The 25,807-nt window shown below is 43.4% G+C and overlaps 1 protein-coding gene and 1 long non-coding RNA gene across 4 annotated transcripts in view; one reads left to right on the top strand and one right to left on the bottom strand.

The window, feature by feature from the left end:
• CILK1 (ciliogenesis associated kinase 1) overlaps window positions 1-24,812 on the top strand; it is a 55,933-nt gene extending 31,121 nt beyond the window's left edge. For both annotated transcript variants that reach the window (XM_042986560.1, XM_015543550.2), the window contains exons 5-14: window positions 545-624; window positions 10,344-10,476; window positions 11,612-11,783; window positions 13,772-13,939; window positions 16,185-16,505; window positions 18,212-18,402; window positions 18,520-18,668; window positions 20,602-20,730; window positions 22,960-23,082; window positions 24,302-24,812. In XM_042986560.1, coding sequence (XP_042842494.1) covers window positions 545-624; window positions 10,344-10,476; window positions 11,612-11,783; window positions 13,772-13,939; window positions 16,185-16,505; window positions 18,212-18,402; window positions 18,520-18,668; window positions 20,602-20,730; window positions 22,960-23,082; window positions 24,302-24,456 — 1,621 coding nt within the window. In that variant the 3' untranslated portion in view covers window positions 24,457-24,812. The remainder of the gene's footprint in view (window positions 1-544; window positions 625-10,343; window positions 10,477-11,611; window positions 11,784-13,771; window positions 13,940-16,184; window positions 16,506-18,211; window positions 18,403-18,519; window positions 18,669-20,601; window positions 20,731-22,959; window positions 23,083-24,301) is intronic.
• On the bottom strand, window positions 10,049-18,226 carry LOC122238655. 2 transcript variants are annotated; one of them, XR_006217688.1, is made up of 4 exons: window positions 18,064-18,226; window positions 16,624-16,844; window positions 14,227-14,350; window positions 10,049-10,124 (listed from the first exon to the last, which is right to left on the bottom strand). It is a non-coding gene; the product is annotated as an uncharacterized LOC122238655 (long non-coding RNA). The 2 variants fall into 2 exon arrangements; XR_006217687.1 differs by having other exon boundaries at window positions 16,755-16,844.
• Window positions 24,813-25,807: the final 995 nt, after the last annotated feature.

Raw genomic sequence — 25,807 nt, 5'->3', positions numbered from 1 at the left:
TAGAACCCTGGGGGTATATTTTTCTAGTAGCAAGTGAGTGCCGTTCACAGCTTCTCTGTGTGGATTCGGTGAACAAATACTATCCTCATTGTCACTACGAACACTGAAGCTGTAAGGTTTGCCCAACCAAGGGAATATGGCAGGATCCACTATGTTTCATAAGGACTTTATCTGGAAGGCCTCAGATTGTCCCCATTAAAATTTTTGAAGTTTTGTTTTATATTATGAAGAGAGAAGATTTTTATATGATAGATTGGAGGGATTTGGGGGTGGTGGTTACTATGATTTTTAATCTTCTTTGTAACATAACTGAATATACTAATTACCAATATACCAATACACCAGTGTTTACAAGGTAGCCATCTTGTGTGGACAAGTGGTTGTTTCTCTTTGGTCTTTATTATCAGAGGATCTGGTCAGATTAGTGTCTGAACAAATATTTTCTTAAAATCTTACTATATAACCAAAAGAGCATGAACACAGGGTATTCAGATTCATATGTAAATCTAGACTTACGACTTTTTTCCTCCTCTGCCCCATACAGAAATAAGTTGTTTCCTGAATCTGCTATAAGGAATATCATGTATCAGATATTACAAGGACTTGCATTTATTCACAAACACGGTAGGTGATTTGGAGTACTGTGTTTTTTAATAGCAGTGAAATGTTGTCATCAGGTAGAAGATACAGGAAGCATCAGGGCCTTTTGTAATGGACTCCCAGAAAAGGCTGAAAGAGTTGAGAGGCTGACAGTGGGTTTTGGAATACATTATCTTTCATAACTTGATTTCTGAATTTCTCTCATTATTTATCATGTCTGTGTGTTCTTATTCTTTAGGCTTTAACATTAAGCTTGTCATAGATCTAAAATTTATTCCTGCTCATTATCTGGTGTATTAATGAGAAACCTAAGATTAGAATTCAGAGAAATTTCACGTGTTATGTTTAATCTGCTGCTTTGCTGTGGCTTCTCATTTTCCTAATATATTTCAGTTTGTTCAAAACCATTAAAAAATGGTCTAACAAAATTTATTCAACACAGGAAAATAAAATCAATTAAAAATGAGCAAAGAAAGACAAAGACAAAACAAGGTGTAGATATAGCTGGGGGGAGCAGGGGAGTTAATCAGCAAAATGCACGTCAGCAAGTTCTGATTAGTAAAAGAAGCAGGCTACAGATTTAATTCTGAGCATTCTGAGCAAAATGGGAAACATGACCAACTGCATCCAACATAGTTACCCACTCCCCCCGCCCCAATCCGGTAAAAACAGTCCAGTTGCCCAAGAGAAGCAGAACTGTTCTTAGAACTAAGACCAGAGAGGTTTCTCTCGTGGATCCTTATAGACGTGACAGTATGTAATGTGACTTCATGGCAAAAATGAAGTGACAAGTTACATAGAGCAGTTTCATGTTGTATCCCTCTTTCTAGGCCAGTTACATCACCTGATCAGAGAAAACAGTTCTAATGGGGCCCAGTATGATTCATTGTAGGGATGGTCTGCATAGTTCAAGGAGAGATTTAGAATATCTAGAGGAATGGATGGCCACATACCCTTCAGGAAATTCTCCAATAAATACTATTGTTCTTGGTTGAGCTTTTGAAAGGTATTGAGTAGCAATGACTTTGAGGCTATATTTTCTAGCAAATACCTGGGGTGTTACTACATCTCTGCCACTAACTGGACACAGACCCACCTTCTTATAAACACAGAGCCATGAGATGGACGTGTCCATTGGTGTAGCCAAGAGTTCTGTAGGGGGTCATCTGAAGTCACTTTAACTTTATAGACAGATGCGCCAAGCGTTTGATCTTGCATAGGCAGAAAGCCACTCACCCCCAGCCTAAGGATATTGTTGCCATTGCAAATATTGTGCCAGCAGATGAGTTTCATTACCCAATAAGGAACCTGGGTGGAAGCCCTTTGATAATACAGTCGGTACAGATTTGACCCAAATTGGCAGTGAGTAGAAAAGACATTGTGTCACAGCTGGTGGCATAGGTCACCTGGGATCCTTCCCAGCCTCCCTCTTCCCCTCTAAGTAGTCCTTTGGTTAGAGACTAAATGAAACACACAGAGAGGCTATCTGTGCAAATCCATGTCAGCCTTGGCACATACTGAATAATCGAGTAATATGCAAGACTGAGTCCACTTGTGAACCAATTCCAGTGAAAAGTTTTTAGTAAAAGGTCAGCCTCCACAGGCTCACCAAAAGACTGAGACCTAATCATAGGACCCCAGAGCTTCTTCATTCTCCTCAAACCTCACCAACACATTAATAAAGGCCCATTTAGAGCACTTCCATCTACCCAGCACAACATGTCTGGCTCTGAAGAAAAAAACAGAAGGCATACTAAAAGGCAAAAAATTAAGGTTGAAGAGACAGGCAAGCATCAGAACCAGTCTCAGTATGACAGTGTTGTTGAAACTGTCAGACCAGGAATTTAAGACACCTATGATTAAAATACTCAGGGCTCTAATGGATAGAGTAGACAGCATGCAAGAACACACAGGCAATTTGAGCAGAGAGATGGAAATTCTTAGGATTAAAAAAATGCTAGAGATCTAACACATTGTAATAGAAATGAAGAATGTCATTGATGGGCTTATTGGTAGACTGGATACAGATGAGGAAAAGAATCTCTGAGCTTGAGGCTATCTCAGTAAACACCTCCAAAACTGAAAAACAAGGAGAAAAAATATGGGGGGAAAAAAACCCAGAACAGAATACTCAAGACCTGTGGGGCAACTACATAGGTGAAACATACATGTAATGGGAATACCAGAAGGAGAAGAGAGAAAAGAACGGAACAAATATTTGAAACAATAATGACTGAGAATTTCTCACACAATGTTATAGGTTAATTATAATTGATAATACTTGGATGGACCCAAGGACATCATGTTCAAATGAAACAAGTCAGAGAAAGACAAATACAGCATGATATCACTTATGTGTGAAATCTAAAAAAGTCAAATTTGCAGAGACAGAGAATAGAAGGGTAGTTAACAGGGGCTGGGGGGTGCGGAGAGTAGGGAGATGTTGGTCAAAAAGTACAAACTTTCAGTTAGAAGATGAATAAGGATATAATGTATAGTGTTGTGATTATAACTAATAATACTGTGGTATATACTTGAAAGTTGCTAAGAGAGTAAACCTTAAATATTCTTACTACAATAGAGAAATAATTATGTGTGTGTGTGGCGGGGGGGAAGGTCAGCCTGATCTGCTGGCATTGATAGAACCTTCAGTTACCAGGATTCATGAAGGATGGCATGAATTTGCAAAACATGAAAAACTTCTGGTGTGGTGTCTGAGGGACAAATAGGGGGAGAAGGGTAACTTACGAGGTTTAAGAGCCTGGGAAAAGAATATGATGAGAGATCAAAGTTCTCACTTTGGTTCTTACTATAAATTAGATTCTCAAAAGAGAAAGGTCAACCAGAATGTTTTCACACAGGGACAGTCATAGCATCTGAGTTACTGGGCTGTTTGCTCAGTACTGGAAACTGAGAAGTAGACCTAAAAGAAAGTTAGTATTCATTGGCTTTCCCTTCTTTTCCTTTCGGTTGCTTTTCATGAGATTCAGGTATTTGTTGCCAGAAAGAACTTGTAGCCTTCTACCTGGGTCTCTATCTAATCCCATCAAATGAACACACACACACACTCACACATGCACACATCCACACCCACAAATGCCCATGAATGTGTGCACATGCAATACATATTTGTATCCTGTAATTTAGCATCCAGATACTATTGTGACACAACAGCTCTTTGAAGCTCTGCACTCTCAGTTTCTCTCACACTCCTTGGACACTTGGATTGCATGTGAAGACAGTGCAAGGGAAGGCTCAGTTCATGCAGCAAGTCAGAATACCTTTGCTCTTAGCACAACTGCTGCTACCAAATATTCTTGTGGACACTTCTCCCCAGCTGTTGAGTGCCCAGTTCTAGTTTAAGCTTAATAACATTTCATCTGTCACCTTTCTTATTTCCTTGCCAACTTCTTAGAAAGGACAGATGGTAGCTATTCCTTCCAAAGAAGAAGAAACTGAGGTTCAGAGAGGTTTGAAGCCCTGTCAAAGACTCCACTGCAACAAAGCAGGGAGGAGATTAGCTCAGATATCTGTGCCCATTTGCCATGCTCCACTAGAAAAACCCATCTTCTCTCAAGGAAAACAAAGGAATAAGAGGTGAAAAAAATAGCAATAATAATTGTAGGTGGGATGGATATTAATTTTACAGGTCTTATTTCATTTTTATTGATACATGATTTTCAGAAACTGTATAATGGTTTTTATGTGGTATTGACTTGACTCTGGTTAAGTGCACATGTAACTCCGTAGTATCTATCCCTTTCCTCCAGTAATGGGGAAAAAAATCATCTAAATCAGCTGTAAGATTTGTCTTGTTAGCTTGTTCTCACTGTGAGAAGGTGCATTCTGCCCCTAGAGAGTAGACTCCTTTGAGAGGGGAGAAGAGCGCTGCAGGTAGTTGCTATGGCCATAGTTCATGTCACTGAGTACTTCCCCCCCCCCACCCCGCCCCAGGGAATGAAAACATGACTCCACTTGGTACTGATTGAGCAATGCCAAAGCATATGTACTTTGTCAGAATTAAATAATTAATGCAAGCCTTTCTTCATCCTTGACCTGCCCTTACAAATATCCAGCTCACACTTACCTGTGCAAGCAATCAAGAATGCCTTAGCTGGCTTGGACAACAGTGTTTTGCCCTAAGAAGTGGTTCTCTGCTTCTGTGTTTCACTACTGCCTTGCATTGCATGACCTTGAGTCAGCCCTTGGCCTTTCTGTATGTTGCTGTCCTAATGGCCTTCTTGAGGAAAACATTGTAGGTTTAAATCAGTAATATCTGTGAAGCTACAACTTCCACAGCAGGAAGGCACACTGCATAAATTCAGAGTGCTTAGGTATTCACTGGTTATTTCCATATATTCATATCAGGTTCATCATTAACAGAATGTGGCGGAGGAGAGAAAGCCTTCTTTGTGGCTGGATGTTTTCCCTTGCCCAAGGGTTGTTAATGAAAAGTAAGCACAACACAGTTTCTGCCGGGATGAAAGGGAAAAATCCCTCTTTTATTCGACTGGCATGGGGTACCCTGAAATTAAATCGAAGGTCTGTTCCTGTCTTCTGGAAGCCAAGCAGTTTTGAACAGGAAGATTCTTATCTAGATAGCACTTGGCCTTTGCATGATGTCTGAATGACCCAGCTGTAAGCGTTTCCATTGTGAATCAGAAGCCCAGAGGAAGAAGTGGGCTTATTGTTGCAAGCTCCAGTGCACACATCAGCAGAACACGTACCTGGCTAAGAACTGGATCAGAGCTTAGCACTAGCTCCTCACAGGTGAAGTGCATGACTAGCTTCATAAGCCTTCATTCTTCTGTGCAAAAAATGCAGCTGTGTCTGCCCACCCCCCTGTTGGGGGGTAAAATGAAAGGATTCATACTACTAATAATGACAAGGTCTTGCAAGGTGCCAGCGTGCCAAGCACAGCTCTAAGAGCTTTGCAAAATTAACGAATTTGGTCCTGCAAAACAAGCCCTTAAGGTAGATGCTATTTTTTCCTATTTTACAGATTAGGAAAATAAGGCACAGAGAGCCTAAGTGATCTGCCAGACAGTGAACAGAATTGGGATTTGAAACTGGGCAACCTGATTGGTCTCCACACTTAACCACTATGCTGTATTGCCTCTCATATGGAAATTATAATGTTTTGTCAAAATAGAGATGAATAATAAATGTACATGACACGAGGGTCTTATAATTTTAGTTACCAAGGAATAGAAATCATCGGTATAGGGGCGCCTGGGTGGCTCAGTCGGTTAAGCGGCCGACTTTGGCTCAGGTCATGATCTCGCGGTCCGTGAGTTCGAGCCCCGCGTCGGGCTCTGTGCTGACAGCTCAGAGCCTGGAGCCTGTCTCAGATTCTGTGTCTCCCTCTCTCTGACCTTCCCCTGTTCATGCTCTGTCTCTCTCTGTCTCAAAAATAAATAAACATTAAAAAAAAAAAAAAAAGAAATCATCGGTATAAGGCTAATAATAGCTAATTTAGTAATGGAAAGAACAGGAGGCTAGGTCTTCTACAGATATATTCACAAATGCTTTCTAGTTATAAAAGGCTTATACTCAAATACAGTCTAACAAACAGCATATGTCAGCTGACAAATACAGTTTTCGTTAGTCATTTTTAAAAGTCTGTTTGCAGTTAATTTTTTTCCTAGCCGTTGTTCCTCTGATTGTTTTGGGCCTGAAGTATGATCTATAGAACGTGAAGCCGCTTAGATACACGGGGGACCAGAATCTTCATGCTCCTCATTTTATTAGTGCATCTGTTCTAGTAGGATTAAAGAGGAGTTAGCAGTGAGGGACCGGATAAAGCTTGACTGATGGGAGGAGGTAGTTAGTGCTCAAAGGAGCATGACCTATAGTGGAAGCAAGTTACAAGGTCCAGAGTGCAAGAGGTTAGGTGTATCCCAGTACAAGTCGATGTAATGGGATGAACTGAGCAAGGATAAGGTGCAGCTTTGTTGAGGTGGGTGTTACACGTGGGTGCAGAGGGAGCTTGCCATGGGGCTTGGAGGCTGGAGGAAAAATGACTCACTATGAGGGAAATGCCACATAAGTTTGGAAATAATAATTTCACCCAAATAGAGGAGAAACAGGGTGTCTAAGAGGAGAAACAGCGTCCATCTGGACTTGAAAGGACTAGAACCACAAACCAAGATTTAACTGTGTGGATTGAGAGGGACAGAGTAGAGCAGAGTAGTACATTAGCTCTAGTACATTCTTATAAGATTGTGAATAATTAACCACCGCCCCACCTTCACCAGCTCCGGTGACTCACTTTTCCCATCTGTTCAGTAAGAAAATGATGTTTGTTATTTCTTTTTTTCACTGGTGTGTTTTTAAGGCTCTGAATGTTTAGGAAGAGAGGACCCACAGTTCATATATTTTCAGGGTGACATAAGTCTTCCTGTGTGCACTGACGAAAGGTCACTCTCTGATAACTGCTTGTGCCTTTGCACATTCTTAAGCCGGTTCCAAGATGGGAGCATACAATCAGGCCTTCTGGGAGCTGGAGCGTGCTCTGAAGAACAGAGGGTCCGAACACGATGACTCAGTTATGCTGAGTCTTAGAAACTGCCCACTCTAGTGTGCGTTAACAATCTTTAATTTGTCTGATAAGCCATCCAAACTTATCCGCATCACAAATTGTTTTTGGGGCGTCAGGGTGACTCAGTTAAGCGTCTGACTTCGGCTCAGGTCATGACCTCACAGTTCATGGGTTTGAGCCCCGCATCAGGCTCTGTGCCGCCAGCTCAGAGCCTGAAGCCTTCTTCAGATTCTGTGTCTCTCTCTCTCTTTCTGTCCCTCCCCTGCTTGCACTCTCTCTCTCTCAAAAATAAATAAACATTTAAAAAAAATTGTTTTCTTCCATTTTAAAGGCCATCTTTGACAAATACTGCATTACCCTTTGAATATACTGATAGCCTCAAGTTTGGTTCTTACTATAAATTAGGTTTAATTTACTATTACTTTGGTTAGGATACTTAAGGAACTGGTGTGAAGAAGGCCATAAGGCATACATTGGTATAATGGCGGGATAAAGAATGAAGCAATGGAATATATACATATTTTTTTTTTCTTCCCATACAAACAAGGCACATATGCATATGCATACACATATGCAAATAGCCAACTCCCTGTGCCTATCTCTGGTCTAACCCAGGTAGGACTCCTTTGATCTTCTCTATGCCTTGGATAATGGAAAACAGAAGCAGCCATTTGGTGCAAAAGAGGTACTTCCTCTTCTCACTTGTGGCCCTCTTGAATATATATGATCCCTTCTGCACTTTCAGCCTCTTCTGTGTGCTCTGTACTTATATTTATTTTGTGCATCTTAGCCATTTGCCTGCAGATGCATCATTATGCCATAATACCATCCATTTGGAGTGTGACCTGATACCAAGCTCTGGTGTCTTCACCAGGTGAACAGAGAGGAGTGTCTTTTGATTAAAAAACACTATTGCTTTCCATAGTGCATGACATCTAGTGCATGTTCAAGTATGACTACATCACAGTTACCCTCCCCTTCCTCTAGAGCAGAGAGGGTTTTGGGGAAATAGCCTTGACTCGTAGATTTAGTCCTGCTGGAACTCCCTCCATGCTGAGGACTTCCTGCTCTGAGCCCTCAATGTCTCCCACACTACTTCAGGGTCACTGCTCTTCTCAGTTCTCAGTTGCTATCTTGTGAGACTTCCTGCCTCCTGGTCTTCCCTCTGTTGTCCCTGTCTACTTGACCAAGATAGATTTGTCTCCGTTAAGCTCCTTCATGTTCCCTACAAACCTACTGAAGTCCTTTGTTCTGTCAATAAGACTACCTTATGAAACCATCATGCTCCTGCCACAGTGCTAGGCATTCAGAAGAAATAGATCTGTAGCCTCTACCCTTAAAGTGCTCCATCTAATTATAGAGAGATGGTCAATATACTTGAAAATGGTAGAGTCTGCTCAAGTTCGGAAGGGAGAGCCTGTCATGTCCACCAGGGCAGAACTATGCCTATTGAAGTTGCTTCTGAATCCACGGAGCCTCACATAGTACCTGGGCTGGAGTGGGCCCTCAGTAAATATTTATTGGTAGGATGAATGAGTGAAGAAGGCTAGCATAGTTTGAATCGCTTCCTGGAAGAAGGGAAACTCAAAACAGGTCTCAAAGGATGGCAAAGATTGGGATTGACACAGATAAAAAGGAACAAGGGTACAACATTGTTAATGGGAATAGACGCAGTGAACCTGAAGGAAATGAGGGATTTTATGTGATTGGAACACACTTTACACATACTGGTGATAAGTACTAGAAAAGAAGTCTATCTCTGTAGGTAGACTGAAAGGAGTTCAAGCTTCTTAAATAACTTAAAGGAGTCATGGATGCGTGTGTGTGTGTGTGTGTGTGTGTGTGTGTGTGTGTGTGTGTGTATGTGTGTGAGTGACAAGGGAAAGACAGTGTTTAAATTATCAGGAAGTGTAGTAATCCAGAGAAGCTGGAGTGAGAAAGGCCTACCAGAAAGTGGCAGTGTAGGGATGGATGAGGAAAGCAAAGATTTAGGAGGAAGGAGTATAAAAGGGCAGGAGGGGTCACATGGAGATATTTGGGTGAGAAACAGAACATATTTCCATGGCTGTTTGGAAAGGATCCAATATAACTACAAGAAACTGGGATATCTGATCGAAAGGTTTGGGAAGGAGAGATGATTTGGGAGAGGAGAAAAGTGGTTTGGAACAGGTTAATGGGGGAGACAGTGACATACCCTGTTGGAGACACAGGTCCAGAGAAGGGTAGGAAAGGCACATCTGAGATGTAGATCTGAGCGTTTTCAGCATAGAAGTTGTCAAGGAATAATGTGGCTCTTCCGTGCTGGCTGGTGATTACTCCCATAATGTGCTAGTTGGGATCCACCTTTCACAACATTGATAATGACAGCACAGGACAAATAACACCATCAGCGGCATTCACGGAGTTGTATTTCCAGTTTTTGTGTTCCAGTGAGATTTAGAGTCACATAGAATGATGTCTCTGTCAGTGATGCTCTGTACAAGTGGAAGGTTTTAGGTTTTCAGAGGCATTTATCACCGATCAGTGGGTGTTGGAGTGCAACAGTTGGAGGTTCGTGTGTTGAATGACCTGCCCACACCCCCAAAACTCTGCTGCAACTGAGACAGGATTCCCATTTGATGAGCTGTCTTTGCCTTTCACAATGTATGCTGCAGATACACCTTTTCTCCTTCGTTAGGCAAATAATAAGCATTTAACACTTAAACATTTGTTGCAACACACCAGAATCTCAGATATGAGTAGGTCATATTCTCAGATCTCTTGTTCCTTAATCAAAAATTGCATTTGTGGTTTTCTTGTGACATAAACTCTCAGAACTCGTAAGACTTTTGTCTTTTGAAACGGTTTTAATCTCAAATTCTTTCTGGCTGACTTGGCCAGGGTAGGCATGATTTTTTTTTTTTTTTCCTTGAGTGACAATTTCTTTTTGCAAAGTTCTCTCAGCCCACAACTGAGTTTTGATCATTTAAAAGTTGTTTTCTCTCTGGGAGGAAAAAAAAAAAGAAATTATGAAGATCAGCTTTTGAACTGTTTTACATTTTGAATTCATCAGTGGGAAATGAAAGAAGTCCTGTGCATAGAGCCTTCAGTGTCATTCCAGGCTACTTTTCAAGTTACAGCTATTACAAAAAGAGAAATACAGCTGCAAAGAGCAATGTAGGAGCAAACGTGCATTTGGATTCCTTCTCCACTGTCTCCACAGGCTTCTTTCATAGGGACTTAAAGCCTGAGAACCTCCTCTGCATGGGCCCAGAACTTGTGAAAATTGCAGACTTCGGGTTGGCCCGAGAGATCCGATCAAGACCCCCATACACAGACTATGTATCCACCAGATGGTAAATACTCTTTCCTCAAAATTATTTAATTGCACTTCTTTAAAAATATACCATTATAGGGCGCCTGGGTGGCTCATTTGGTTAAGCGTCAGACCTTGTTTGGCTCAGGTCATGATTTTACAGTTTGTGAGTTCAAGCCCCATGTCAGGCTTTGCAATGACAGCTCAGAGCCTGGAGCCTGCCTCAGATTCTGTGTCTCCCTCTCTCTCTGCCCCTCCCCTGCTCATTCTCTCTCTCTCCCTCTCCCTCCCTCTCTCTCTCTCTCTCTCTCTCTCTCTCTCTCAAAAATAAAAAATAAAACATTTTTTAAAAATTTAAAAAATATATACTATTATGCTGAGGATAATTTGAATGTCACAAATATTAAATCTTCACTAACAAAAACAGTACAATTTGAAACACATATTTGTAGGTATATTGGTGTTGTACCAGGTTTAAAAGCTTGTGCTGTAAGTAATTCCCCCTGATATAAATAATATTTTATATATAGCCCTCACTAAAGACTATTTCCTGGAAGAGTTGTGTAGAAGATTCTCCAAAGACCTGTCCGAAAAAAGCAGCTAATTGCTATTGTTAAAACTTTCAGACCCCAAGAATTTAAGCAGCTGGCCATGACCAAGAAGTGGCCTACAGACAACAAGTTTTATGTTATCTCTTCTCTCTTCCTCACTCTTACTGTTTCTTAAGGGTGCTGTACAGAAGAGTCATGGAGAGAAATGCTCAGTGAAAATACCATGAAACAGAGAAGCCCTAGTATATGACAGCATCCACAGCAGCCACCAAGTCTTCCTGAGTCCACCTACCACACTGAGCTAGACAGAAATTAGAAACAAGGTCGGGGCGCCTGGGTGGCTCAGTCTGTTAAGTGTGTCCAACTTCAGTTCAGGTCATGATCGCTCGGTTCCTGAGTTAGAGCCCCACATCGGGCTCTGCACTGAGAAGGCAGAGCCTGCTTGGAATTCTCGCTCTCTCATCTTTCTCCGCCCCTCCCCTGCTTGCACTGTCTCTCTCAAAATAAATAAATAAAGACTTAAAAAAGGAAATATAGAATGCTTTTCACTGAGAATTGATTGTAGTGTGTCATTGAACTTCTGACCTGGAGAAGCAATAACCAGCAGTTCCTTTGTCCCTCCAGGTACAGGGCTCCAGAAGTGCTCCTGAGGTCTACCAACTACAGCTCCCCCATTGACATCTGGGCAGTGGGCTGCATCATGGCAGAAGTGTACACCCTCAGGCCACTCTTCCCTGGGGCCAGTGAAATTGACACCATCTTCAAAATTTGCCAACTGTTGGGGACACCGAAAAAGGTAATGCTAGGGAACAAAGGCCTGTTGGCTAAAGCCAGCAGCTTTTCCTGCTCCTTCAACTGCACCCGGGAGAGCTCTGGCCCCGTGGATCACCTGCTGGTCTTGCAGTCTTTCCCTCCACCTCAGTGATCCTTCCCTGCCCTTTTGCAGAAGCAGCTGCCTGCCTCCCTCCCTCCTGCTCTTCAGTGTATGTGTTTTGGTTCCCTCTGCTCTTCTTTCCACCATCTCTTATCATCATGGCTACGACTCCTGCATCTGTTCTGAAGTCTCCTGAGTGAAATCCCTCCTTTTAGCTGCATTCACGTATTTACCTGACTGTGAGATTTCCTCCCGCCCTCGCCGTCACCTTGGACTCAACACATCCGACACAGATTGTGTTTTGCCTACTCCCGGCTATCTTCCTTCCCCCATTGACCGTTTGTGCCCGCGGTCCCACGTAATCCCAGCACGCCGGCCTTCGGTCTGAGTTTCTTTCTCTCTCTCTCTCTCTCTCTTACACTCCTCTTCCCCTCATGCAAGCAGCCGCCGCATAATGCCCAGCTCTCACCTGGGAGCCCCACTACCGCCAGCGCAGGCCAGCCGTGACTGCCCCACCGCCTGTGTTTGCGGCATCTTCGCCGCAAGCCCTGCCCCCAGTTTATCTTGCAGCTAGATTCCCCTAGCTAAACGTCAGCCCTGGTCCCGGCCTCCCTGCTAAAAATATCTGCTGAGTCCCCACCTCACAGCCTTCTTCACTCTTATGGCCTGTCTCCCAAGTGGTACCTGCGCCCTCTGGGCTCTGCTCTTGTGGCGCCCCACTTCCGAGCTCTGCGCAGGCACGCTCTGCACACGGGCGTGAATGTCTCACCTGACCTAATTTCACTCTTTTTTCCAGGCTCCTCAGTAACTTACGTCCTCTCTGCTGCTGTAGTCTCCTCTCCATTTCAGCTGTATTCCATGTTGTAATATCATTGTCTGTGTACATCTCTGTGCCCTGGACCATAGGCTTACCCAGGGCTAGGCTTTGCCTTGTGTTTATTTTCCCAGGTCCTAGCACCATTACTGGTACAAACCAGACCCTCAAAAATTTTTTGATCGTTTGAACAAATCATTAGTGCCACGTCTTCAAGATTTCCAGAGTCTCCTGCTAGAATCTCTCCCTTTTCTGGATGCCTGTACCTCGCTTGTGACCGTGATCACTTTTTTCTCTGAATTATTGTGTTTTTAAATAAATGTTTCATTTTCTCTTTTTGGACAGTGGCATCCTTAAGGGCAGGATTTATATTGGATTATTTCTGGATACCCAACAAGGGCTAAGCATGTAGTAAGCACCCAGTAACTATCTAAGTGAATAAATCATATAATCTAGACTTAGTGCCACTTTACCTTACAAAAAATAAAAGCAATTATACCAGAATGTGTTTTCTAAAATAGTAGAGTGTTTGAACTAGAAGGGACCTTAAAGATTATTTGTTCATCACTTTCTGTCATATCCTCCAAAATTTAGTGTCCCATGGGAATGATGCATGATGCAGTGGAGACCTTTAGACTGAGTGAAACAGCTTTTTTTACTGTTGGACTTCTTAGCATATTTATTTTGAATCCTCAAGATGGGGATATTGTAATATGTAGGGTATCACAAATTTATTTAATTAGAGACAAGGTGTTTTGTTTTATTATCCACCCCACCCCTTGCAAAATTTCTCATTAGCAGTTTCTAAAACCTCTGTTTCATGGAACACAATTAGGAAAATACTGATTTGAACCATCTCGTGTTAAGGTTATAAAACAAGTTGGTGGCAAATTCAGTGTCTTTTCCACTGTTGCCCAGACTTCATGTTCTTTGTAGTCTCTCCATTAGCATCCCCCTGGGTTTCATCACACACAGTGCTGCACTGTATGAACATGATAATGATATGATTGCTTTTCCATTATGGCTACATGTACCGGAATGTAAACTATCACAACACGTCAGCTAAGCAACATTTTCTATCTCTTCCTTGTTTCAGACCGACTGGCCTGAAGGCTACCAACTTTCAAGTGCAATGAACTTCCGCTGGCCCCAGTGCGTACCCAATAACTTAAAGACCCTGATTCCAAATGCTAGCAGTGAAGCCATTCAACTCCTGAGAGACATGCTTCAGTGGGATCCCAAGAAACGGCCAACAGCTAGTCAGGTTTTCTTCCATTTCCTTGTTTGATGCATTTCTTATTAAGTTCGTATCTGACTCTGAATAATTCTTATCAATCTCATAGGAAATATTTTATTTGGTATTATGGGTGGAAAATAATATTGAATGTCATTAATGATGTATAATACATAAAAACATAAAATAGTTTGAAACTCACTGTATATAGTTAATGGTTTAAGCAATATAGTGGCCTTGAAAGTTGGCATAGCTCTATGCCACATACATTCATTTTCACCACATACATGGAAATGAAAATAAACAGATATATTTACCTTTCTTTGGAGAATGTTTTCAAATATATTCTCTCTCAGTTAAGATTATGTAGCACTTTGCTTGTAAGGCAGTACTGGTCGTTGAAAGGGAATTTGAAAATATCTTGTAAAATCCAACTTGCTCCTTTTACAGATGACACAGAACAACAGATGAGATAGAGCTGGGATGATAACCACCATGAGCATTTTATAGCACTTTAGAGTTTGTGGATGCTTTAGTTTTTACGTGATTCTGACCCTATGAAGATTCCATGAAATAAGTGTTATTGTTTTCACTGTGTAAGTGAGAAAACTGAGTCTCAGAAAGTATAAGCAGTTTGCCCTAGTCACTCATCCAGTAACTAGTACAGATAGTACAACCAACTGCAGTTCCTTCATGCAGATGGTAGGTCTTGGCCTCATACCTCCTGTTTTCTCAATCTGCCTTCCCCCAGGCCACTTTGTCTTAGATTGTAAAATGCATCCAGAGGGGCGTGGTAATGCTGTGGCTTCAACCACTCCCGTGCCTCTTGCAAGGCTCAAGTTTGCTAATTGTCTCATTGGCGAGTTACATTGCTCAGAATGACGAAGGTGACCAGTTCTAATAGAGAGGATGATTTGGCCAAACAAAAGTGACAGGGACATGTGAAGATAGGACCAATGTGACAGTAGAATTCACTGGAGAGATGATAGTTGGGGGTTAAAGAATTATAGAAAAGCACGTTTCCAAAGGCTCAGAAAAGAAAAAGGCATAATTTGGTACCATAAAACTTTGGGTGGCTGGGGTTGGAAAGCTCTCAGAAGTGCACTTCAGGGGATAAAATTCACAAATATTCTGAGGGCAGAAGAAAAGCTTTCTGATGAACCCAGTTTTTTAAAGTTGTACCCAAGAGATCAAAAAATTCTGGAGCACCTGGGTGGCTCATTTGTTAAGAATCTGACCCTTGATTTCAGCTGAGGTCATGATCTCATGGTTCGTGAGATCCAGCCCCACATCAGGCTCTCTGCGCTAACAGAGCAGAGCCTTTTTGGGATTCTCTCTCTCCCCCCCCTTCTCTTTCCAGGTCACTTGTGCTCACTCTCTCTCTCTCTCTTTCTCTCAAAATAAATAACCTTAAAAGAAAAAAGAAAAGAAGAAATTCTGTAACAAGGAACCAAGAGAACAATGTGTACTTTTAAGAATAGTGTCATTGGCACCTGGGTGGCTCAGTTGGTTGAGCTTTTTTTCAAGTTAGATGCCAGGGTTTAAGATCAGTACCAGAGTATCTGTATTATTGGCCTCTGTATCTACACTTACATATAATAATTGCAAATGTTTATAACTATGTCCCAGAGTCATCAAGAAGGGTTATGTTATGTTCAGTGATTTCCATTCAAAAAAACTAGGGCATACAGGGAATATTTCAGAAAGAATTATCAACCCCAGCACTTTAAGATTTATCCCTTGACTATCTAGAAAACTGGATTGTTCAGAAGAACAAGGTTTGTCCGTGATTCTTGAGAGGCAAGTTTTAACTATATCTGTATTACATTTTTGGCATTCCTGGGGTAATGTACCTGCTTATTTTACACTTGATTCTTCAATCTTCCAGGATTATTGGCTCTCTCTGTTTTATATTATTTTTTTCTTTTTGTGAGCTGAGCAAATTGGCTCAGAAAGGTGAAACATTATATTTAAGGCACATAGTAAATAAGTTACCAAGCCAGTATCTGTGTTGAGCAAGAATACTTTTCAGAAGTAGCAAAGGTAATGGCAGTATAACTGGCTGCTTTATCCAAATAATTTTAAGTGTATACATTTTATATTTTAAATAAGGAAAATCATAAAGAATGTCACACATTCGAGATGCTGTTTTCTGGTTGGGTTAGGCTAAGAAACTGTAGTAAAATGGTCCCATGAAATGTAGCTCAGTGAGCCTGATGCTGTCAGTCCTCCCGGCTAGACTTTCCTCCTAAAGCAGCCCTATGTGTTATTCCAGGCGCTTCGATATCCTTACTTCCAGATTGGGCATCCGCTGGGCAGCACCACACAGAGCCTTCAGGATTCAGGAAAACCACAGAAGGATGTCCTGGAAAAGGCGGGCCCCCCTCCTCACATTAAGCCGATCCCACCTGCCCAGCCCCCAACCAAGCCACACACACGGATTTCTTCGAGACAGCATCAGGCCAGCCAGCCCCCTCAGCATCTCATGTACCCCTACAAAACAGAGGCTTCCAGGACAGACCACCTGAACCATCTTCCAGAGGACAAGCCAAGCCCGTTGCTCTTCCCGTCCCTCCATACCAAGAATCCTCAGTCGGTGAGCGATTTGCTAGTGAGCCTTGTCTGGCCTGTTCCTCCTCTGACCCCATTTATTGTGTGGAATGTTTTCTTTTTCAGCATAGAGTCTAATTATAATAAATGTATCTTTGTAATACCATGGGATAGTGAAAAGAGCTTTGGCCTTGGAGTTGAAGTTCTAAATTCAGGTTCTGGCTGTGCCTGTTAATAGCAGTGCGCGTGGTAGGCAACCGTGGTGTCGGGGTTGAGAGCCACCCAGTGCACTCACACTGCCAGAGGCTCCAGTCTCAGCTCTGCTGTTTCCTAGCTCTGTGACCCTGCGCAGTTTCCTTGGCCTTCCTGCTCCTCAGTTCCTTGCCTGTGAAACAAAGATAACAATTGCTGTCTACCTGATAACAATTCTTTTGGGGACGAAATGAGTTAATACTTGAAAGAATTTAAAATCGTAGCTAGCACTTTGTTAGAACTTGATAAATGTTAGTCACTGTTATTATTAATCCCTGAGGACTCAGTTTCCTCATCTGTAAAAGGAAGATCATCATGCCTATCTTGCCCACCAGACCAGGCATGAGGATTAAATGTCCTGCTGCTTGTGAAGATGTTTTGAAAAACCACAAAGTGCTATAATAAAATTTGTATACTATTATTCCTATTAATGCCATCAAGTAATGCTGCTAATGCTGGGCTGTTAATTGAGCCCAGATCTTTCTTCTCCTCTTGGGCTGGTGCTCAAAAAGAAAACAGTTTGGGTTAGATTCAATAATAACCCAGGGCATCAGGTGACTGGTTAGCTTTATAATGCTGTCTGCCAGTCTGATTTTTTCTTTCTTTCTTTCTTTCTTTCTTTCTTTCTTTCTTTCTTTCTTTCTTTTTTAATGTGTATTTATTTTTGAGAATGAGAGACAGAGCATGAGCAGGAGAGGGACAGAGAGAGAGGGAGACACAGAGTCCGAAGCAGGCTCCAGGCTCCAAGCTGTCAGCGCAGAGCCTGACTCGGGGCTCAAACTCACAAACTGTGAGATCATGACCTGGGCCAAAGTCAGACGCTTAACCGACTGGGCTCCCCAGGCACCCCTGCGAGTCTAATTTTCTAACCCTTTATGCAAAAGTAGTATTTTTTTCTGTTAACTAGTGTTCATTCACTGAGTACTGGCTCCCAACCAACGCTGTGAGATACTGTGTAAGGCTGTTCGCTTTACCCCAGCCCACAACTTTGGAAGCAGCATGTATTTAGAAATTTCTTGTTGTAGCTAATTCTGTGATTAAATAGTATCCAGGTCTACTAAAAGGCAAAGAAGGCCTATTTGCAGTGTTTTCTGTTAAAGAGCAGGATGACTGACGTCTGAGCTGAGCTGTAATTCTCCTGCATCTCTAGGACAGACTAAAGCATGTTAATGCTTTCAGGGATGAGGCCCAGATGACAACCCAGCCATCTTCCCCGTGTGTGAGGAGTACCTTATATTCTTTTCTAAAATCCTTATCTTGTACAACAGTTGTCCCCCATAGGATGCAAACTGATGTGACCGGCGCAGGGTATGTGAGAGACAGAGGTCTGGGAACATGCTTTCTGTGGTTACCTTTTCAGATAAGCAGTGCATGTTGGGAATGATATGCCCCCCCGGATCCTCCTTTTCATAAGCGAAGAAGTTTGGAATAAGCATTCCTTATGGGTGAGCTCCATTAATGCCAAGTATTACTTTGTCCCCCCAATGCTTGGATACGCAGAAAATGCTGGCTGGCCTGGAACACAAAAATGGGGAGATCAAGCCAAAGAGTAGGAGAAGGTGGGGTCTTGTGTCCCGGTCCACAAAGGATTCCGATGACTGGGCTGACTTGGATGACTTGGATTTCAGTCCATCCCTCAGCAGGATGGACCTGAAAAACAAGAAGAGACAGAGCGAAGAGACCCTCTGCAGGCAAGTGTACACCTGACGTCTGTAAACAGATCAGATCTGGGACTTGTGAAATGATCTGTGCCTTTCTGATGATGCTGTCGATCTCATGCTGACCTAAGTCACCTTCCCTTGCTTCAGATTTGAGAGTGTTTTGGACCTGAAGCCCTCTGAGCCCATCGGTACAGGAAATAGCGCCCCCACCCAGACCTCTTATCAGAGGCGAGACACCCCGACCCTGAGGTCCGCGGCCAAGCAGCACTACTTGAAGCACTCCCGATACTTGCCCGGTAACGGAAATACTTGCCTTTGCTCTTGTCATTGCTAACAAACCATTTGCCTGGAGTCATATTCACAAAGATTCTGTTTTGGAAGGCAAGTGCTTAGGGGCTTCTAGAACCTCGGAACTGGTGGGAACATCATAAAAATACTTGCTGAGGCCTCACGTTTTTATGTTCTAGAGTTGCCTAAGATAAAAAAATGTAGTGGAAACTGGGTCCAGCCCCTGGGAGCAAGGAACTGGCGAGAGCCAGGCGGCATGCCCGAAGCCCCGGCAGCAGACCAGGTTTAGGAAAAATTTGCAGCCCTGTGTGCTCTCAGGAGACCAGAGTAAGAGCTCAGTCACACTCTCTGGCGGTATTACAGGGGGTAAGCATAAATGCTATAGTTTGATGGGTGCCCGAGCCTCTCCAGATTCTCCAGATTCCAAGCTTACAGCCTACCGTTCATTCATAAGTTCATTCTGTCAGTAAATACGTGCTGAGAACCTGATGTGTGCTAGGCACTCAGGAAATTACGGGGACCACAGTCTGCAGTGGTATCACAGTCCATGCAGTGACTGCATACAGCAGCCCTGCAGACAATACTTTCGCCCCCATGTAGGTTGTATCCTAGTGGGGGGGAGACAGACCCTAAACAAGTAGACAACCAGTAGTTCAGGTGGTGATAAGTCACATTAAGAGTGATATAAGGCAGGGAGGAGGCACAACTGTAGATAGAGGGCTCAGGAAGGGCCTCTCTGAGCAACTGGGCCCCAAAGAATGGGGAAGAAAAAATGAGCAGAACAATCCAGGCAGAGGAAGCAGCAAGTGCAAAGTCCGGGGAGGCAAGAAAGGGCGTGGCTTGTGAGGGGAAGGGCAGAGAGGCCAGTGTGGCCAGAGCATTGTAAGGGGGTGATAGTGTGAGGCATGAGGCATCTTTGGGAGTCTTGTAAGACATTTGGAATTTATTTCATAAGCAGCAAGAAGCTGTCAAAGGGTTTTAGTTGGGGAGCATGCTGGGTTTATGTCTATCTGTGTGCTGAGTGGATGAGGGCAGGCCATAGCTCTCATGCAGGTGAGGGGCATGGTGACTCGGAGCTGGGACTGTGGGTCCCGGGGACAAGAGGTGGGAACGGCAGGCCCTGCTGATGTGTTGACTCCTCACCCTTGGTTGGCCTCCCAGGATGACCTGGAAGAAGAGAGAGCAGGTGGCAGGGTCTAGCAGTGGTCCAGGTGTCAGGTGCAAAGACTCAAGCTACAGTGACCGCAGGCCCAAGGGAGCAGGGAGGGAATTAGAGAGTTATTTCTTTTTGGCTCTAGGAGAGGAAAGAGGATAAAAGATGAATTCAGTCTTTCAGTTCTGAAAAATAGCTGCAGTGCTTGACATAAATGGGAAAGTGGGCGGTCTAGTGGGTGGTTTGGCTTAAAGTTGAGGTGATTGATTAAGGTCAAGGCAGCCTTGGAAACGAGGGAGTCAGTGAGGGTCACCGGTGCAGACCCGAGTCACCAGCACTTGATGGCGCTAATGGTCCAGGTCAGGGGAAAAGATGGATCTGGGGGACTGGATACAGAGAGGAGAGCAGGGGCTGCAGAGCTGGTGGGGTGGAAGGGGGTGGAAAAAAACCTTGGGAAGGTGACAGAAAGGCAGTGGCCCTTGAAGGGGTACAGGTAGGGATGTCAGGACAGCACGAGACAGGCCAGGACAGGAGACGTGAGACACGCCTGTCGGGAGAAGCTTAGGAGACCTCTCTCAGGCTGCCCACCAGTGAGACAGGATGCTAAACCCAAGGATTGCATCTTTCCTCTGCCATCTATCAGAAAACAGCCTGGTCGGTTCTTGCTCCAATTGTTGAACCACAGGAAGTTTGGACAAATTGGGTTCTGTGAGAACTTCGTCACAAAATCTGGTGCAAGATTTAAGATGTACTTTTTTTGCATTTGAAAATCATTTCTTCCCCTCTAGGAATAAATATAAGAAATGGCATACTTCCAAATCCAGGCAAGGATTTCATTCCATCTAACCCATGGTCTAGTTCTGGTTTGTCTGGAAAATCTTCAGGGACAGTATCGGTAATCAGCAAAATAAATTCAGGTGAGTAGTGATTATTACTTCCTAAATGACAAGAGGCAAATTCTCTGAATGTGGCAGGGCGGGTACAGAGAGACAAGCTGTGGAAACGAAAGTTTTCTGGTGTGGAAACCCAGGGCCCCTTTTCCAGGCCTTTAATCCTGTCTCTTTCTTGGCAGCAGGCTCTGGGGACCCAGCCAGCTGCTTCAGGGTCTGCCTTCAGGAGGGGGGGGGGGGGGGGGGGGCTCGTCTGACTTCCCGAGGCCCTGCCCTGCTGGCCATCCACCTCAGCCCCATCCGCCTTTATCCAGCTCGTCCCCTCCCTCTGATGACCCAGAGCCCCCCAGCCCCTTCTGGTTGGAAGGTGGACAGCTCAGAAGGCCATCCTCATTTTTTTTTTTTAAATGAGTAAGTGAATTTCATAAGCCTTCCAGGCTGGCTAACCCCGTTCCCAGCAGACCAGTCCACCAAGTCATTTTCTCTCACTCAGGCAACCCTGCCACATGCTGCTTCCCTTTCCACATTGTCAGGTAAACATCTGGGCATCACTTCTCCTGGCTTTATCCGTTATGTGTTCATTTATTTTGAGAAACCCAAAAAAGAACAAAATGATGCATCAACCTCCACATACTCCCCACCAACTCAAGGAATCAAAGTTGGCAAATACACACGAAGCCCACTCTCTAGGCCTTCTTACCCTTTCTCTCTTCCCCTCTCCTGATTTGGGTGTTAATTGTTTCTATGCATTTTTAAAAGATACATGAAATACATAGTATGTTTTTGCATGTTCAAAAATTAATGTGAACATAATTCTTTATGTATATTGTGATGTAGCAATCACACATATATGTGAGATACATAACATTATATACTGTATAACATATATAATATATATAACTGTGCCACACCATGATTTTATTACTTTTACTGGATCATAATTTATTTACTCTTTTCTTCTTGATGAGTGTGTAAACTGTGAACAATCTTTGCTATTAGAGCGCCGAAGGAACCTTGTTGGACCCCATTGTTGTGCACCTGTGTGAAGGTTCCTCTGGGTATAAATGTAAACGTGTTCAGTTAAAGGGTGTGCTCATCTTTGACTTTACAGATGTTGCCAAATTGCTCTCCAGCAGGGTCTGGGAGTTGTGCTGTATCCTTGATGCCACTTGGTACTGTCAAGATTGCAAAATGTGTGCTGATGTGATGGGCGTGAAATGGCATCTTGTGGCGTAAACTTGCATGCCTCGTGTACTAATGAAGTTGAGCATCTTCTCTTGTGTTTATTGGCTATACGCTTTTTCCCTTTTGGGACCTGTTCAAATTCTCTTCCCACTTTTTTTTTTTTTTCCATATCTATTCACCAAAAATGCAAAATGTGCTCTAGCATAATACAACTCCTCACACCTGCATTGCCACTCTGGCTTAACTAAGCAGTTGCTAGGAACACTGAGTTGTGAAGACACACAGCAACTCTACCACAAATTCCCTCTTTTCCTACTGGCTGTAACTCCCATTTGTATAATGGCCCATAATAACATTTGTCATTGTTCTGTGTGTACCTTAAGTCTTAGTGATAAGGCTTCTAGATATCCATTCATCCATCTGATGTGTATTGATTACTGGCTATCTATAAAGCATCCTGTTGAGCTCCTAGAATAACTAAGATGAGTAGCATACAGTTCCAGCCGTTAAAGCAGTCTCAATAGAAAAGCACCATAAGAAGTGAATATATTTAATATAATGTAATAATCATTAACTTTTCTGATTACAGGCAATAACGTTTAGTGTAGAATTATTTGTAATTGCTAAATAATTAAGACAATCTGTGTGCCGATCAGTAAGAGGCTGGCTAAATTAATTATTGCTTAGCTGTATTCTAGAATTTGTACATACTGAGGAAGGATAACTGTTCTGTGTTATGGAATGAAAAAAACACAGATTTCAGAACAGGCTAAACCTATTATCCCAAAAAAGAAAGAAAACTGCGCATTTCCTTTTTCTTAACCGACCAGCCAACCAACTGGACTTGGTGTGGGTGCAGGCTATAGGAGAGGCACTGCCTTTGCTGTCCCTCTCCCCAGTCTTTCCAACAGTGTGCTGTGGAGGAGTGCTCTGCTTGGAATTCACTGTTCTTATCATACTTCCCTGTAAAAGTAAGGTCCCAGTTCTGTATTGTTCCGCACCTGTTTAACCCTGTTGATGTTACATGCACGTGTCTTTGTGTAGTAATGAGCTTTTGCTTTTGTGTATCAGTTGGTTCCGGCTCTACAAGTTCTAGTGGACTGACTGGAAACTATATCCCCTCCTTTCTAAAAAAAGAAGTTGGTTCTGCTATGCAGAGGGTACACTTGGCACCTATTCCAGACCCTTCCCCTGGTAAGTTCTATTTCAGATCATTCATGACTCAATGCAGCAGGTGGTTATGGAGTAGCTGCTTTGTGCCAGGCCCGGTGTCTGCTGCCATGGTGCCAGGATCCACCAGTGAAGGAGACAGACAGGATGCCCTGTCCCATGAACTTGCACTCTACAGACAACCGAATCAGATGCTCACCAATGCTAGGGAGAAAAATAAAGTTAGGCAGGGTATAGGGAATGTGGAGGTTGGAGTGTGCATTTTTTTTTTTTTTTTTTTTTTTTGAGAGAGAACATGAGCCGGGGAGAGGGGCAGAGGGGGGGAGAGAGACAGAGACAGAGAAGGAGAGAGAGAGAATGTTAAGCAGACTCTATACTCAGGGGCTCAATCCACGACCCTGGGATCATGACCGGAGCCAAAATCAAGAGTCAGACTCTCAACCAGCTGAGCCACCCTGGCACCTCTGGAGTCTGTATTTTTTAAAGAGCATAGCCCAAAGAAGACCTCACCGCAAAGGAGATGTTGAGTGAAGGTGTGAAAGAGGTGAGTGAGCCACCCAGTCAGTGAGGATGAGACTGTCCCCAGCACGGGGTTCCTAGTGCACGGGCCTGGAGGCAGGAGAGCCCAGGCCTGTTCAAGCAAGAGCAAGGAGGCAGAGGACAGGGGTGACATGAATGATGGAGGGGAGTGGGCAAGAGAGAGGGGTGACAGGAGACCGGGTGGTATGAGGCCCTGCAGGCTACCGTAAGCGTTCTGTCATTCACCGTGAATGACATGGAAGAGCCACTGGAGGGTCTCGAGCAGAGGCGTGGGATGATCGGACTTCCATCTTCCAGCCTCACTGCAGTGCTGGCTGTCACTAGACTGAAAGTGGGAAACAAGTTTGGAAGCAGGGAAGCAAACCGGCTGCTGCCATGATCCAGGCAAGGAATGGTGGGCCAGAGTGCTAGGAGCTGAGCTGGTCTGGCTCGGAGTACATATGGAAGGTAGAGCCAGGAGCATTTGCTGACCAATGACGAGTGGGATGTGAAAAAAAGGGAGGGGTCAGGATTGACACCAGTATTTTTGGCTTGACAACTATAGAGTGTTGTCGTCCTTGACTGAGAGAGGGAAGACTGTAAGACGCAGGCCGGTGCTTCTCTTGAACTCTCATTTTCCGGTATTTTGTCGCCAAGATGCACTTACTTGCTTTGTTTGCATGAGTCCCCACATCAGTCAGACCTGCCTTCCTCTCTATTGCAGGCTATTCTTCCCTGAAGGCCGTGAGACCTCATCCTGGGCGACCTTTTTTCCACACCCAGCCTAGAAGCACTCCCGGGTTGATGCCCCGGCCTCCGGCTGCCCAGCCAGTGCATGGCCGGACGGACTGGGCTTCTAAGTACGCGTCTCGGCGATGACTGTGCCGAAGCTTCTGGGGGTGCAGGAAAGCAGGACACGGTCCCTCCACCAACTGGTGTTCTGCTGGCAAGAAGCTTGCGGATGGTGTAAAAGCAAACCAACACTTTATAGTTGTTCTTCTGAACGAAGACATTTCAATATTCTTTAAAAAAATTTTTTTTAAATATTGATTTGAACGCAGTACCCTTTTTTTGTACAAAATTATTTTATTCTAAAACTGGGTCCCATTATTTTCTTAAACAGCGGCATTTTGTATATATGGATTATGTTTTAGCATTTTATACAGTCAACTTTGTAATGAACTTTTTAAAAATTAATTGACTTTCCTTTGGGGTTCCAGATAATATTTTATACAGATTTTTAAAAATTTAATAATATTGATGCAGTATTGCAACAGGGGTGCAATTTAAGGCTACATGATAGAGGGTTATTTACTCAATGCGTGCAGATATTTGTGAAGTGGTTAAATTTTAAATGTGGCACATTGGCACTTCAGGCTCTCTTGGACCAGTGTCAGCCCTAGAGAAATGATCTTCTGCTTTTCTCAATATCATGTTATTCGTTTGACTTTTTTGATACCACTGTGCTGTTCTGAAAGTACCATTATGCAGTTCATTTCATTTTGTGTTTCCCAAATGAAAGAACTCTTAAGTAAATATTTTTTGAAATGTTTACAACAACGCTTTATGGTGGTTGGAGATAAGCGAATGAAACCAAGCTTTACCACGCTAGGCCGTCATATTCTATTTTTCTTCTATTTTTGAAATCAAACTGTGTAAGTTCCCACAGAAGGGAAGCTTTTCAGGCCAGCAGGTTTTTAACATAAAGGTTAACACAGTCAGTTAAACTTAGATCCCTGCCAGGATGCATGACCAAAAAGCTAAGTTTCAAAGCAGCAGAAGGGTTTTTTATTATAATAAGTGATCAGATTTTGCATTCAGCTTAGTTCTCCAGGCCTGGCTAGGAACAAACAATGAATAATCTTCTGTCCTAGCTAAACTCTCAGGGCACGTTGGGGAGCAGGAACTTACCTGGGAAGTCACGGTTACCATGATGTTAGTGTCCATAGCGTGCCACATTTGAACTCTTAACCCTTGTGTAGCTTCTTCACACAGTGGGAACTCTATTTGTTTGGCAGAGGCTGTTCCATTGAGAGGAATGTTTACAGCAATTTTGAAAATGACAAAGCTAGTTTGGAGACAGAAAAAGACAAAAGGTCCACTCTTCATCCATCTCTGTAGGGCATTGTGCCTCCACCCATGGTTACCTGAAAGGCAGGAGGGAAGGTCTCTGCCGGTGAACAAGATACAAACTCAATAGCACATTGACTCACATTCCGCCAAGCTACTC

The sequence above is a fragment of the Panthera tigris genome, chromosome B2, assembly GCF_018350195.1.
Source record: "Panthera tigris isolate Pti1 chromosome B2, P.tigris_Pti1_mat1.1, whole genome shotgun sequence".
NCBI lineage: Eukaryota > Metazoa > Chordata > Mammalia > Carnivora > Felidae > Panthera > Panthera tigris.
The sequence above is the reverse complement of the archived record's forward strand: the minus strand, read 5'-3'. Positions and strand labels throughout refer to the sequence as shown.